This window comes from Stigmatopora argus, chromosome 12, assembly GCF_051989625.1.
Source record: "Stigmatopora argus isolate UIUO_Sarg chromosome 12, RoL_Sarg_1.0, whole genome shotgun sequence".
Taxonomy (NCBI): Eukaryota; Metazoa; Chordata; class Actinopteri; order Syngnathiformes; family Syngnathidae; genus Stigmatopora; species Stigmatopora argus.
Genome location: NC_135398.1, coordinates 3,478,263 through 3,492,973, shown reverse-complemented (window position 1 = coordinate 3,492,973; position 14,711 = coordinate 3,478,263). Strand labels below are relative to the sequence as shown.

General features: G+C 41.7%; 2 protein-coding genes across 3 annotated transcripts in view; both read right to left on the bottom strand.

Moving 5' to 3' along the window:
- Positions 1-3,175: 3,175 nt before the first annotated feature.
- Positions 3,176-14,604, bottom strand: ranbp3b (RAN binding protein 3b). 2 transcript variants are annotated; one of them, XM_077614654.1, is made up of 17 exons: positions 14,518-14,604; positions 11,758-11,813; positions 11,425-11,461; positions 11,286-11,363; positions 11,131-11,202; positions 10,033-10,098; positions 9,051-9,143; positions 7,547-7,656; positions 7,340-7,459; positions 6,764-6,867; positions 6,614-6,689; positions 6,445-6,535; positions 5,608-5,735; positions 5,407-5,527; positions 5,176-5,318; positions 4,420-4,609; positions 3,176-4,351 (listed from the first exon to the last, which is right to left on the bottom strand). In XM_077614654.1, exons 1-17 carry the CDS (start codon positions 14,537-14,539, stop codon positions 4,308-4,310), a joined length of 1,551 nt encoding a protein of 516 aa, XP_077470780.1. In that variant the 5' UTR covers positions 14,540-14,604; the 3' UTR covers positions 3,176-4,307. The 2 variants fall into 2 exon arrangements, with proteins under 2 accessions (XP_077470780.1, XP_077470781.1); XM_077614655.1 differs by lacking the exon at positions 9,051-9,143.
- Positions 14,573-14,711, bottom strand: part of LOC144085413 (serine/threonine-protein kinase NIM1-like) — a 28,072-nt gene continuing 27,933 nt past the window's right edge. Inside the window, exon 14 of the mRNA XM_077614656.1 lies at positions 14,573-14,705. The gene's annotated coding sequence lies outside the window, so the exon portion shown is untranslated. The remainder of the gene's footprint in view (positions 14,706-14,711) is intronic.

Genomic DNA, 14,711 nt, shown 5'->3' with positions numbered 1-14,711 from the left:
GGGTGAATGGGCTAGTTTCACTGAAACATATGACATTCGGTCTGTGTCTGTCATGAGAACCGCAAAAGAGCCTCAAAGACATTTTTTCCTTTGTTGTAAGAGACTAACAATGCAGTTACACGTACGTAGCCGTAAGACATGAGGTTAAGATTGGGGGGAGTTTGGTTAGCTCGACTTAGAAAGCATGCCGAGTGTCGCGTGTCTTTGGGTCACACAAAACTATTTTCCGGGTTTGATGTCTATTAGGTTCTTTCAACAAAGAGGACACAACTGCATGAACAATGTGATTTTGAGTCATTGCGCTCTGTTCTGCTTCAATTTCTGTCAGTATAGCCGCTCTATCGTGTCTCCAAACATCTTGGAAAATAACAAATGTTGGTTTTGAATATAATTTGTTCCAGACGGTTTCTAACAATGTGACCGAGAGGACGTTTACAAGACACAAATGCGAGTTATGCGCTTTCACGAAACACAAACACTGTATTTTTGCATGAGCATGATAAAAACATATGATTGTCATTTGGTTCTCTAACAAGTTATGTGCCTCGAATCAATCTGACATTGAGGTGGAATTGATTATCACCTGACAGCACCACAGTGAGGAATGACAGAGAAAATGTCAGGTCACTAACGACTAAATCAACATAGCCAGGGTGTGTGCGGTCGATTGGTTGCCGGTCTTTTGGTCGCCGTCTTTTGATTGCCGGTCTTTTGGTCAAAACAAGGTAAAACAACACGGTCTACGCATCAATAAAAGCCAACAATGGCCATGAGCAATTTCACTGAGCCGACGTGTGAGTGTAGAAGAGTTTGTATGTACATGCGTTGTCCCTTTAAGATGCTACGTCACTCAGGGTCTTAACAAGTTCTCCAACAAAAAAACAATAAAAGTCCGGGAAATTTGGAGCTTTTCTTTAGCCTAATAATTACTAGGGCATTAAGTATGACTAAATAGTAATTCACAGTTTGTATTTAGGGAATTTGAGCAATGATTTAAATGGTAATTATCAATAACCTTCCGGGCGACCAAAACACCGGCGACCAATCGACCGTGTACCTAGCCAGGGTAAGGCAAAAAATCACAGATTCATTCAAATGTGTCAAGGCTTCCAAATCTGCTTAAAGAAAATACTGGATGGAGAGAGCGCGACACAGCGAATAGGAACAAGTATTTTCTAAATAAGACATAATTCCAAGCCTTCTTGACCCAATGTGAAACAATTAGCTAAGAAAAGCCCCACAAATACAACTAAGATCACTGAAGCTGAACGTTAAAAGTCGTGGTCATGCATTGACTTCCCTAATGTTATGCTGATTTCACGTTTTAAAAAGAAAAAAAATCAGGACTGTTCGTCATGAAACAATAAACAAAAAGGTAACAAGATCAGTCGCCTGGAAGCCACTCAGTTAAACGAATTGATGACATCAGATTAATTACGCGTATTTGCCAGTTACATTGTACTCCGTTAAAACGTTTCAGGCAGGAATGCTGTGAATTCAACTTTCCAGGAGCTTCTTCTCTAGGCAGACTGTCCAGGAAGGACTTTTATTTGCTCCTTTTAAGGAAGCAAATGACTAAGCGTGGGACTATCAGTTAGTCTTTATGGGGGCGATCAAGTTTTCATGGTTTTCCTTCACTTGAGTTTTCAACGCGGCACCTGTTGTTAAAACCCGATCCTCTGGAGTTTGACTGAATTGTGATCATACTCCAAATGACCCTTAAAAGCGGTCCTATAAATTTCCAGTGGCACTTTAAAAACAACCACTTTTTCTCCTTGTTCTTCGACTTCTTTAGAGGAACTTAATGGACGTTTGCTTCGTTAGTCATAACACACCACAGATGACTCCACGGAAAAGGAGAAACGGGCCTTCTTGTAATTGGTTGCAATTTGTACCGAGTTCAAACAGCCATGCAAGTTTAGACATTCCCCGCCCTTGCATATTAGACTCTTGTCACTGAAACATGATGACGCACGCTTGAAGCTTGGCCAAGGCTTTTTTGTTCTTTAACGAAGCATTCAGGAACTACAAATGCAAACGAAGCTTTTATGTGGTAATAAACTCGACAATCTCGACACTTTTTTTTTTTACACCACAGTACGTTTGTGAATGGACGATTCTACTGCTTTTGATTAAGCATATGGTGACCAGATTGATTCAAAAACTGGGAGTAAACAGAAGAGCTCACCATTGGGGAAAGACATTGAACATTCATAGGAATGTTGTGGTCGAATAAATTTACTTCGTATACCTCAATATTTTTGAGCAATTACAACTTTTATATACACGTCCTTTACAGTAATCCCTCGAATATTGCGGTTAATGTAGATCAGACATGGCCGCGATAATCGAAAAAAAAAAATAGCTTAGTAGGGTCACCCCTATTATACCTTATTTTTTCCGAGTAGCAAGAGTGGCTTCCGCTTACGAGTTTCAGCATGGATTTTCATATCGTTATAAACTTAAAAAAAACTACAAGATTTTTTTTCTTTAATAATGGCAGAAAAAAATTGCTAAGAAGTGAATTGCCGATAATCGAGGCAAGACTGTATACTAAACTTTAGTCATTCGTGAATAAATTGAAAATTGTGCAGATATAACAAGAATATTAATCACATGGACACAAAAATAATAATGTAATATCTTAAATTCCACAGAATGCGTAGTACTCACGGATGTTTGCTCTTGGCAGCATTGTGTTGATCCGTTCCAAATGATTAAAAATTAAAAGTGCAGATGGAAATTCCACAGGATTAACCTAGTGATCAAAAAGAGAATATTAGTAAATATTCAACCACATTCCAATATGCATTTGTCAAGTACATACCTGTGCTAATGTGGTTGCCACAGTGACAAGAAATCTTCACTGACTTGGTGTGTTGTAATAAAACATTTAGGAATTTTTCTATTTAAATGAGAAAGCTGAAAAAAAATGTCTTAATTCACAATTAGTAAACAAAACAAGACTGCAAATGTTACATACAAAAAAAAAGGCACAGGACAAAGTTTTTTTCAGGTGCTGCTTGTTGATAGGTGGATTCAAAAAGTGTTGACACAGTTGCACATTGGGTACACTTTAGTATGAAACCTTTAAAATCACAAAGTAGCACCCAAAACACCCATTTGTTGCATCAATATGAAGACTATTACAAGTTATCAAATGAGATTAGGGAAATCAACATTTATGGCAGAGGTTTATTTTTTGAAGGGAAGTGAAAAGGAGCTGGAGATGAGAAGAAAAAAAAAGTGTGCCATATGAATGATATATTCAAAAATGTACATGTTTCAAACAAAAATGGGGGGCTAGTACAGTTAGCACACAATGAATCCACAAGCACACACAATTGAACTTCAACATGTTTTCCAAATGTAAATAAAAATGTATCAACATAATAAAGCTCTGGGATGCTTTAAAGAAATACAAATGATTTCATGCAGGATGATTGACAATTGAATTTGTCTAAAGTTGAACAAAAGAGAAAGAAAAAAAATGGAGAATTTTCTGCCCTTCAAAGTTGTCACATGACCAGAAAGCTGCATGGTTTCAGTCCTTTATTCACTAGAATATAGATAGGAAATCAAAGGAAACTGCTGTTAATGACAAGTTGGTGTTCTCTCACTAGTCATTACAAATAGCACACGACAAAATGCCTCAGAATTATGCTTCCCCAAAAAATAATAAATTACAGTTTCCTGATCGATTTTTCTTTTTGGAGAGGGGCGTAGTAGCGCTGAACTAGAAGGAGAGTTGGTAGTGTGGGCTCGATGCAGAAGACAAAGAACCTCGCGCTGCAGATTGTGGGACAATGTGGCGTCCAGAGAGCAGGACTTTTTTTTGTGGGGGTGGCGGGGCGTGGGGTAGGGCTGTACAGTGAAGTAGAAAGGTCCCTTAGAAGTAGAAACTGCAGTCTTAACATGTGCCATACTTTAAAATGTAGAGGAAAAAAATCACCCTTTACACTCATCAATATGATGAGCAGAAAAGTCCCAAACCAAAGCTATGAAGTCTTTATTTTTGCTAGTGGGGGGGGGAGGAGAGAATAGGGGGGGGAAGGGGAGGTTGAAGAGAAAAAAATAAAATCAAACAATAGGACTCCACTGATGACGTAGATTGGTTGGTGGGGTAGGAGATATTCCGGCACTGGGGGGGTGGTGGGAAGAGGTTATTTCCTGGAGCTAGACTTCTAATATCCAAAAGTTACTGGTCTGGGGGACCACGTTGGTCAAATGGGGTGTCCGGGTGGACGGTGGCAGAAAAAAAATGCCTTGAAAGCAGCATTTCTGCAGGCCGTCCCACGAGGGTGGCGCTATGTGCTTCCCGCGGCCTGGTTCTCGCCTCCCTCTGTGTTGGCTGCAGGTGCACAAAAAGAACAGAATGTTAAAGAAGAAGGGGGGCGGGGGGTTAGTAGAATCACTGACTTGTGGCAGGAGCGGAAGCTGAAGCAGAGGCGCCGCCTTCCTCGTCGCTGTCGTCCTCGTTGGACTGCGGCACCTCGGCTTCGGGAATGCTCGGCACCGGGACTTCGGGCTCCTGCTCCGCCCGGCTCTTTAAGGCCAAGATCCGGTGATGCAAAGCCGCCGCCAGCTGACCTACATCCTTGGAGCTACCCTGAGAAACACGAGCAAATACTAACATCAGTTTCAGTAGCGAGGTATTTAGTCATTTCTTTCTGTGCTACTGACCGTGTGCGGTTGATTGAACGCCGGTCTTTTGGTCGCTCGGACTGCGACAACGGGCAACCAAACACCGGCGACCAAAAGACCGGCGACCAAAAGACCGACGACCAAACAAGGTAAAACAACACGGTCTACGCATCAATAAAAGCCAACAATGGCCATGAGCAGTTTCACTGAGCCGACGTGTGAATGTAGAAGAGTTTGTATGTACATGTGCTGTCCCTTTAAGAATTAATGCGTCTCTTTTCCGGCTCCTCTTGTGAAGCAAAATGATTTTGTCACTAGTGAACGTCATGTGTTAACTAAGGGAGAAAGTAGCACCATCTAGAGGCCAAGCGCAAAGCCAGTTAAGTACAGCCCTCCTCTAAATCTGTTTCAGCACTCGGAGATCAGAATTAAACTCCAATTATGTGGAGATGAACCTAAAGTCCATTAAAAAAATTGAGCTTCTTGGTTTCTTGGTCCTGACACAGCCGGATGTTGTTTTGGAAAACGTACCGATATTAGGAAGACCTTGACCCCCTGGTCTTCTGTGTCCGTGGCAGTGACTCGTACGCTCTTGTCGCTTGCCTTGTCCACCTGCATCTGGGCCCAAAGTTTAGTGTTGAGGATCAAGCGAAGGCTCCCCTGGGTCCTCATCACTGGTGGGCGTGGAAAGAGTACACAACGATGTCAAATGTGTAAACTGGACAGACGACAACTCGTCACGAAACAAAAAATGTTGTTTACCGAGGCGCGACTGTAACGTGCCATCGTCCGTCGAGGCCATGTCGTTAAGCCTCAGTAGACCCCGCCCTCGCTCGATCCACGATTGCGCCGTCTTTTCGAAGACGTACAACTTGCACTGCATCTGAATCAAAATAGAAAAAGCAGGTTGACTATTTTTGCCGCCTTGCCCAAACACTGGAGAGACAGCTACACGCTGTGAACCTGTAAAACGTTGCTTTCAGATTCTTCGCCGGTTTTCACGTCCACTTTCTCTAAAATGCACTTCTTGGCTGTGGCTTTGGTGTAGGCAGCGGCAGACTCCTCCAGGGATTCCGACACGCTGTTCACGCCTGAGAGAAGTGCAAAGTGTTAAGTGTAGAGATGGACCATTGATGCTGGGGTCTTCATCAGCCACTCCAAACTACCACATTTTCTCGCGTATAAGCCGCACCCTTAAAACCCTTGAATTTTACAATTTCTCGCATATAAGCCGCCCCGATTCACAATTTTCACCCCCATATTAATGGTTTTAATAGGGAGTCCAAATGTGTTACTTTGAAGGGGAAATCTTAAGAAAAATCATCATCGCATTTCCGAGACACTATGAATTGAAAGGATCGTCTGTGCGTTTTTTTCACATTTTATGCAAAATATGTTTTTTTTCCCTTGAATTTCATTCATTGACGTCAAAATTATTTGTCTTGCGATATGGCGTTCCAACTTTGTCACCTTGCATGTCAAGTCTAATTTGTGCACATAAGCCATACCCTCGATCCAGTCATTTTTTTTGCGACAAATACGGTGTATATGCGAGAAAATATGGTACTCAAATGTCTTGTCATTAGGCAAAGAACGGCAAACCTGTCAAAAATTATTTTATCTGTACACAGTAGCTTCAAAAAATTCCTTAGCCATTTTCACACCACCCTCCAATGTTCTATATCTAGTAGCTTTGTTTACAAAATAAGCCTGGTGACTTCTACTGTTTAGTTTCAATACATATATAAGTCCCACAATCTTGAGGAGAACATAAATTGTCGTGTATGAAGGGGGAGTTACCCTTCTCTGGGGTGGCCTCCTGTGAAGGCGGCTCTGTTGCCTCTGGAACCTCTTTACTTTCTTCATTGGCGGTCTCACCCTTGGGAGGACTCTAGGATTAGACAGACGCATGGGATTTTTTTTTTAACCAAGTTAAGCCATATTGTGCAAACAAGATGTCCACACTCACCAAAACTCGTTCAGACATGTTCTGCCCAAACACAAATTTTGCCCCGGTATCTGTGCTGTTTGCGGCATTATTTAAACTGAAAATAAAAATAAAAGTAATTTATGCAACAATAACAATGATTATTCGGGACAAGAAAATGTATGATTTTACCTTGGGGTAGAGATGTACTGCAAGAAATAATTTGTTCCCTCAGATTGAGTGTCTCCTGGAAGGTGGTCCTTTGTTTTTTCTTCTTCTGTACTGTTCTGTTCCACCTGGAATAAAAAGCCACACCAAAACACTCATCATCCAAACATTCCCAGGTCAAAGTCTAAAGTGGCTTAACAAGTATAATAAGTTAGAAAAGGGCGGTGGTTTACCTGCGGTTAAAAAATAATAATTCTGACTAACAGTCAAAATTGTTGAACATGGTCAATATTTATGATAGCCAATCAGAAAGCTCTATTAGGGACAATTATTGTGCTGAATGCACGTCCCAAAAGTCAACGGAAATGGTAAAGTTGACAAGGAGGAACATTTGCGTAGGTGTGTTAACATACGTGTAATCAGATTTGTAGATTTGACAAACGGTTGGTAATCAAATAAACCGGTACTCGGACGATTCGCCGAAAGACGTTTGGCCGACAGACAGTTCGCCAAACGGAAGTTTTGCCGAACGTCCGTTCGGCGAACTGTCCGTTGGCCAAACGTCTTTCGGCAAATCGTCCGGTCACGAAATAAACCCACCTTTGCTCTGTCCTTGATATTTTGCCCAAATACAAAAGAATTTGCTACATCTCCTTCCTCCTTTTCGCTTCCTCCTTCATCTTTGACCTCACTTGAGCTCTCTGCCTCATTTTCATGTTTCTGAAATGGGGGTGGAAATGTCACACTTGGAAGTCGAGGGGAAAAAACAAAAAAAAATCATTCACAAGGATGTGTAAAGGTACCAACCAGTGACGTGTTCGGGGCGGCTGAGTGCTCTGTGTTGTTCAAGAAAAGGGACAGATGGGCTGAAGGGTCGTCTGACGACTTCTTCACACCGTTGGTTTCGCAAGTGGAATCTGAAAATAGCATAAACATTTAAACAATACAAAGATATAACAGTAACACCAAAATGGGAGCCAATCTACTGCAACCAGACGCCTATCCATTGTCAAAACGAGATGCCTTCTACTGTAGATTTAAGCACATACCGTATTTTCTCGCATATTAGCCGCCTCCTCGTATAAGCCGCACCCTTAAAATTGCTTTAAAAATCGTTGAATTTGACGATTTTGCTCGTATAAGATGCCCGAGTCCCAATTTTCGCCTCCATATTAATGGTTTTGATAGGGAGTACAAATGTGTTACTTAGAAGGGAAAATGTTAAGAAAAATCATCGCACATGGTATTTTTGAGATACTGTTTAAATCGATTTCTGGTTTGCAATTGCACATTCCTAAAGCGGCTTCCCTGCACGTAGACAAATTCAAAAAGTAAGTCACGTGATCAGTACAACCAGGAGGTGTCCATAGCGGTCTGGTTTGTCATCCCTAGGTAAGATGGCGGCGCCCTGAGCGAGCAATGCCAGACACGTGAGTTTTTTCACGTTTTATGCAAGATAACGGTTTATTTTTTGTCTTGAATTTCATTCATAGACGTCAAAATAAATTAGCCTTGCGTTATGGCGTTCCGTCCTTGTCACCTTGCAGTTCCGTGCCTGTCAAGTCTAATTTGTGCGCATATAAGCCGCACCCTCGATTCAGTCATTATTCTTCTGAGCGACAAATATGGCGTATATGTGAGAAAATACGGTACCTGCATTAGGAAATTTGAAACATAAAGTTCATTATGACCTCAAGGATTCCATCCATTAATGTTTTTGAGTGTTCTCAAGAAACAATAAAAAGACTAAGAGCATCAGACACTCCTGATGCTATTTGCCGCATCCCTTGACCTTGGCTGCGGTGCCGTTACCCGTCTCATTAGCCGCACTCTACTGCCCGTTTCCAAGCAACACCGGACAGAAAGGACAAACCATAGACACCCGGAAAGGACGGCTGCTCGTAGAAACGCGTGAAGTACGTTCCGCTTAATGAGAGTTCCGCATGACGGTCGCAGTGATGAAACACATTACGTTTCTTGATTACGTTCTAATTTACTCCGACAAATATAACAACTATTTGATAGCGGATCCATTAAGAATGTCACCTGCGAATGCAGTAAATGCTAACGTAGTTCAGGTAGCAATAAAGCATGGTTGCTCAGGACAAAGGAACTTGTTTTAGGTTCTACAATCCTGGTGTTTGTCAAATTTGAAAAGGAAAAGCAGTTAATTTAAATACTATCCATGCCATTTTGGAAAAGATCATGGAAAGCATAAGCGTAGTCCTAAGTCTTATTGTGTCATTTTTGACCCGTGTCATTTTCTGGTTTCTGTGGAATGGCGTAAGAAATCGATTCAAACAATACGTACTTGACTCTGCGTGGGATTTGGAGGGTGGCGCCTGAAGAACGGCAGGGCGGAGAACACTGCGTTGCTGTTCTTTCGGTTTCTGACTTGGCACGCCTGAAAGATCAAATGCTCTCGGTTGCTTTTCTCAGAAAATGTGTTTCGACGCAACAGAAGGCTTGTCAAATTTGCTCATTTCAATCTGAATTATTGTTTCCACCAAGAGGAACAATGGGGACCCTGACCAGGTTTGTATACTTCTGTGCGGGTCTCAGACGGAGCGCTAAGGGGCTGTTAGTTTTAGTATTGCACAATACCACGCAAGGGCTTGGAGCACGGCCCACCGTGGGTTTGTTTTCATCCTACTGCTGTGAATTATTTTGCCACTAGTAGACGACCAATCCGTTTGAACAGGGTAGCAGTTCAAATGAATTGGATGTCTATTGCAGTCAGCCACAGCCAATTATTACATTTTACCCTTGTTTATTTTGAGATAAGCGCACTTTATTTTTTACAACGGCAAATAGTTTATTTTTAAAAATTCTCTGATTGCTGTATAGTTTTTATACTACAGTGGTACCTCGACCTACGATCAGCTCGTGGTACGACGAAAATTTCGATTGAATACTTCGCCCGCGATACGATCAAAATTTCGAGATGCCACCAAGCCAGGTGGCCATGACATGAGAGGCTGTTTATCATTGTAGCACACTGTCTTTTTTTGCTACATCTCTTTCGTGTATAACTGATATCTACGAGCACTGAACGATTTATCCAGACGAGTTTCGACCAGGAAACGCACAACGTGCATGCACGGGTAAAAAGAGGGCTTTCTGGGTAATGAAGTATACTCGTGCACAACACCGATAGCCAATGGCACCCTTTCTCAGAATAAAACTTCATTACCCACAATCAATGTTTGCATTTCCTGTTACTGAGGTACCACTGTATTGTAAAAGTGTTCCATTTGGTGGAAATGCTGCGTGAAGCTAAACAGAGCACAAACCTGAACTGGGCGCTTGCCCGTGTATGAGGGTTGGTGGCTTTAGTCGGAACCCGACCGGCTTCTCCTCTGGCGTTGTCCGAAAGCAGGCGACGGGACAAAACATTAAACAGCCATCAGTTACATAACTTGTGTTCCCCTGAAGTTCTTTGAGCCTCTTGGCTTTGTTACTACAGCAACACTCGCAGTCCTTTATAAGCTTGTCCTCAAGTCAAGCGAATGTTACTGCTTTATTTGTATTCTAACTGGCTCAACATAGATCTTCAAAAAAGGGCAGCGATCCAGGCAAAAAGTAGACAAAATGCAAGCTGCTTTGACACATCTTCATACCTGTCAACCTCTGCCGATAACTGCCCTTATAAATGATTATGATTCCCCTTACAACCCCCCAAAAAAACCTTACAAACACTGTACGAGTCGTAGTGTTTGTAAGGTTTTTTGGGGGTTTGTAAGGGGAATCATAATCATTTATAAGGGCAGTTATCGGCAGAGGTTGACAGGTATGCATCTTAGTCATTTAAACCTACGTTAACTTACATTGGGCCTTTTCAGAATCAGTCTTATGTTGGGTGGTGACTATTATGCTTGAAATTAAAGTACAAAACATGTTATATTATACTATAACATTAGCTGATAGTGATTGTGCCATTGACGATAATAGATGTAAAATGTGTGGCTCTTCACGATTTTGTTTTTCTATTTAACAATTTTACATGCCAGTTTTGATTATATTGCACAACTTGTTTTAAAAATAACCTACAATTTAAGTTAATTTAAAGGTAATTTGGCGCTATGATGCAAACTAAACTCGAAAATATGTTATTAACATAGCACCTTAAGAACGATGAAACAGTTTAAACAGTATGGTCCAATGAATAGAACAAAGAGAAATGACTTGCAAGCTGGCAAAATGTGTCAAAGTTACAAAAATATGGTTGCAGTAATTTAAGGGTAGAGTTCAAAATTCTTTGTAAAACCAACTTCTGTCTCAATTTTCATGGCAACCACCACTACCTAAATATATCTTGTCTTCACAGCATAATTGTAATTTGTAATCCAGTTAAGAAAGGCCCCCAAAAAATAGTCATCCCAAAAACTCACCTGGCTCAGAGTCTGAGTTCCCAGTGGGAGACTGACAGAAACTGGGGGGCATGAACACATTGTTCTTAGGAACTGCAAAGGAACCGTGAGAAAGCCTCAGCATACAAATCACCACAAGCAAAGAGGGGGGAAAAAAATAAAAATAAAACTGTTACCAGACTGTAACGGCGGGAATGATGAAGTCCTCTCCCTTTTCACTGGAGGGAAGTAGTTTGTTTCATCTTTATCTGAATCTGAAATATCAAATATGATTAACGTTCTGATAACATTAGCAAAGCTGTCCGACTCTTATACCTTCTCCATCCTCGGGACTTGACCCCTCCGCAGATCGCTGTGAGATACACAAAGCTTAGCATCAAACAATACATTTATTAAAGAATAAATAAGAAAGCATCCCACGTGGCTAAAAATAAACTGAAACTAGTCAGCAAAAAATTTACAACACGACGCAGCAGGGGCATTTGTGGCTAAAAGTGAAATATGCGCCTGGGAAGCACTTTTGTGCAAAATTGTTTACAGTTGAGCAAGTGGTGAGGAATGTTCTAAGCGTTTCCTTCAAAGCCGATTTTTTTTAGCTCCCAAAAAAAAGCTTCATCTTTGAAAAGAAAGACAAAAAGAGGCACTCACCTTTTGAGTTTTGTCTTTTTGAAAAACAAACACCGGAGGCGCTATGGCAGGCTTGTCTGTTGGGAGAAAAAATAAATAAAAACTTTATTAGTCATCTGAGCAAACATCATGTGGTATATTCCTGCAACTAATGATTATTCTAATAATCAGGCATAGAACAACATACATTTTTTTGGTGCCATTGACCATGATAGATGTCCAATAGTGGGGCTCTTTTCATCCTTCTGCTATGAATTTAGGTACACGGTCGATTGGTCGCCGGTCTTTAAGGGTCGCCCGGAAGGATATTGATAATTACCATTTAAATCGTTGCTCAAATTCCCTAAATACAAACTGCGAATTACTATTTAGTCATACTTAATGCCCTATTAATTATTAGGCTAAAGAAAAGCCCCAAATTTCTTCCCACATTCCAAAGACATTTGATTGGACACTCTAAATTGCCCCTGGGTAGGAGTGTGAGCGTGAATGGTTGTTTTGTTCCTTGTGCCCTGCGATTGGCTGGCCACCAATTCAGGGTGTCCCCCGCCTCTGGCCTGAAGTCAGCTGGGATTGGCTCCAGCAGCCCCCGCGACCCTAGTGTGGATGAAGCGGTTCAGAAAATGAGATGAAAAAATTCTTACACATAAATTGATACTTATTCAATTAACACTGTTGTGGTGTTGAGGTGACATTTCATACAATGGGAAAAACATGTTACTTCTCCCTTATTCCACATCTAATTCTAGTTTAAAAATCCAGAATCCCCATTTGAAATTTGGGCGATGTCACTATTTTCCTGAATTCAATTTTTTTTTCTGACAGGAATGAATAATTTTATGCTACTGCAGTTTTAAGTGCTTAAAAAATGAACATTTAGAGCGCAACAAAAGGTAGAGTTGAGGAATCAACTGAACAGTGTGAATATGTTCACGTTGCAAACGGGCACACAAAAGCAATGCACTACAATTTATGGTTTCTTGTGTTCTCCAGCTATAAAAATGAAGCGGTGGCATCACTCATCTACTGTCAGTTTGTTTCCTTGCGGTGTACGCCGACTGACAAAACAATCGTCTGTCAAGGATGCACTATTCATTTATTGTCATCTCGTTCTTGGTTCCCATTATGACAGAAGGGTCCACACAGTTCTAGGCCTCGAGTTAAATTGTTGGTAGCGGGACCAGGAAATGACAGCGGGGCACAAGGGCGGTGATACAAGGTGACACTTGATCACCAGAATATCATGTCCAATAATGCGTGAAAAACAACAGTGTAACAACTATTCATCGCGGAAATTATAAGACACCATGAAACTTTATAGGAATGTGTCATTACTGTTCTAACGACGAGCAGCTTGCTGAAGCGTCAATAATGGCGAGTGATATTTTTCCCCTTTTTATTTGTTTCCGTACTTGTCCCGGAAATGTTTTTCATGGGAATACAATGACATTGAAAGGACTGCTGCCTTTACATGAAATTAAATAATAATACAAAACAAGAAACCACTTAATCTTGGGGCAATTAGGTCGATATCGACAAATGTTTCAGGTGACTACTTCCTTCCTTGACACAAATTACTGTTTTCCTAACAACAATGGTTCTACAGGCAAACAGTGAAAAGCTCATGTGGGGGTTCAATAAACATTTGTTAAAATTTAACCTTATAGAGAAAATGTACAGCATCACAACGCAATTGATCGATTGGCTCACACAAATGCTTTCACTAAATGAAACTCCTCCCCACACTACAAAACAGTTCTTGTCCCCAAGATGGTGCTAAAGTATTATTCTCTATATTTCATATCAGCTGCATTGGTTTTAAATTTGTTTGATTGAGGCATACAATTATTGCTGCGTAGGTGTCCAGGTCATTCGCCTGAATAAATACAATTAGTGATAAGATAATATTTATCATTTGCAGAAATTAACACGCATACAGGGGCTTATTATTATTAGCTCATGCAATATACTCGTCAACATGACGACATGTCGTGTCTATTTCTGTGTGCCGCGCGCATTGGGTTCAGTATCACAACAGCAGGTTATCTCAATGTGATTAATGAACCACCATGCGCATCGCCCAGAAGCCATCCAGGAATTAGACTGCATCACCTGGTAGGATCGCTGGGGTGGTGGTTGCGGTGTGATGGAGTGACTGTTTCTCAAACAGCGACACTCCAGACACAGCAAAAAAGAATTTTACGCGCAAACCCAAATGGCGATCACTTAGCCAGGCAAAGATATTAAAGCTTTTTAGTGATTTACCCGCCTAAATAGGGACTCAACGGGACCCAGCCGGCCGCTAACAACACCGGAGGCTAAAGAAGCCCTCGTAAAGTACCTAATCAAAAACCAGCCGACTGACCGGTCATTTACTAGTGGGCTCCACTCAGATAGACAATTTACATCGCAGTGAAGATACAACCGTGGAGTGTCTACTTATTTTTCATGCAGGAATTAACACAATGTCTATAAATAGCGGGGTGTTAGCATTGTGAGATAAGCCCGCTAACTACTACGTTAGCATCAGAGGGCGTTCCGAAGCTTTCCAGCTATTAGTCGGGTCCCAAGCCTGTAGCCGCGTTAGCTTGTTTGCTAACAGTGTAGCCTAGGAAACGCCGGGAAGCATTCGTGCAAGCCGAACCATTGCCGAACGAGTGTTCAGAGCAGTTCCGATCGTTTTGAGCCCAAGTGCAAATTCCGTGAAAAGAGACGTTCTGAAAGCGGCGCTAAGTGATTTTGTTCCCCTAGATCCCCTCTCCACACTGCTAAGCAACTCACCTTCGTTCGCCAAGTCCGCCATTTTACTTCGACGCACACACACACCCACAAGGCACCGCGCAGTTAAGACAGGCGCAGGCCGAGAGGGAGCGCTTCCTCGGCCGCTGTCGACGAGCTCCCGCGTCCCGCCTGCATCTGCCCTCGTCTGCTTTCGTCTGACTGCGTCTGCACTCGTCAGGCTTCGTCTGCTTTTC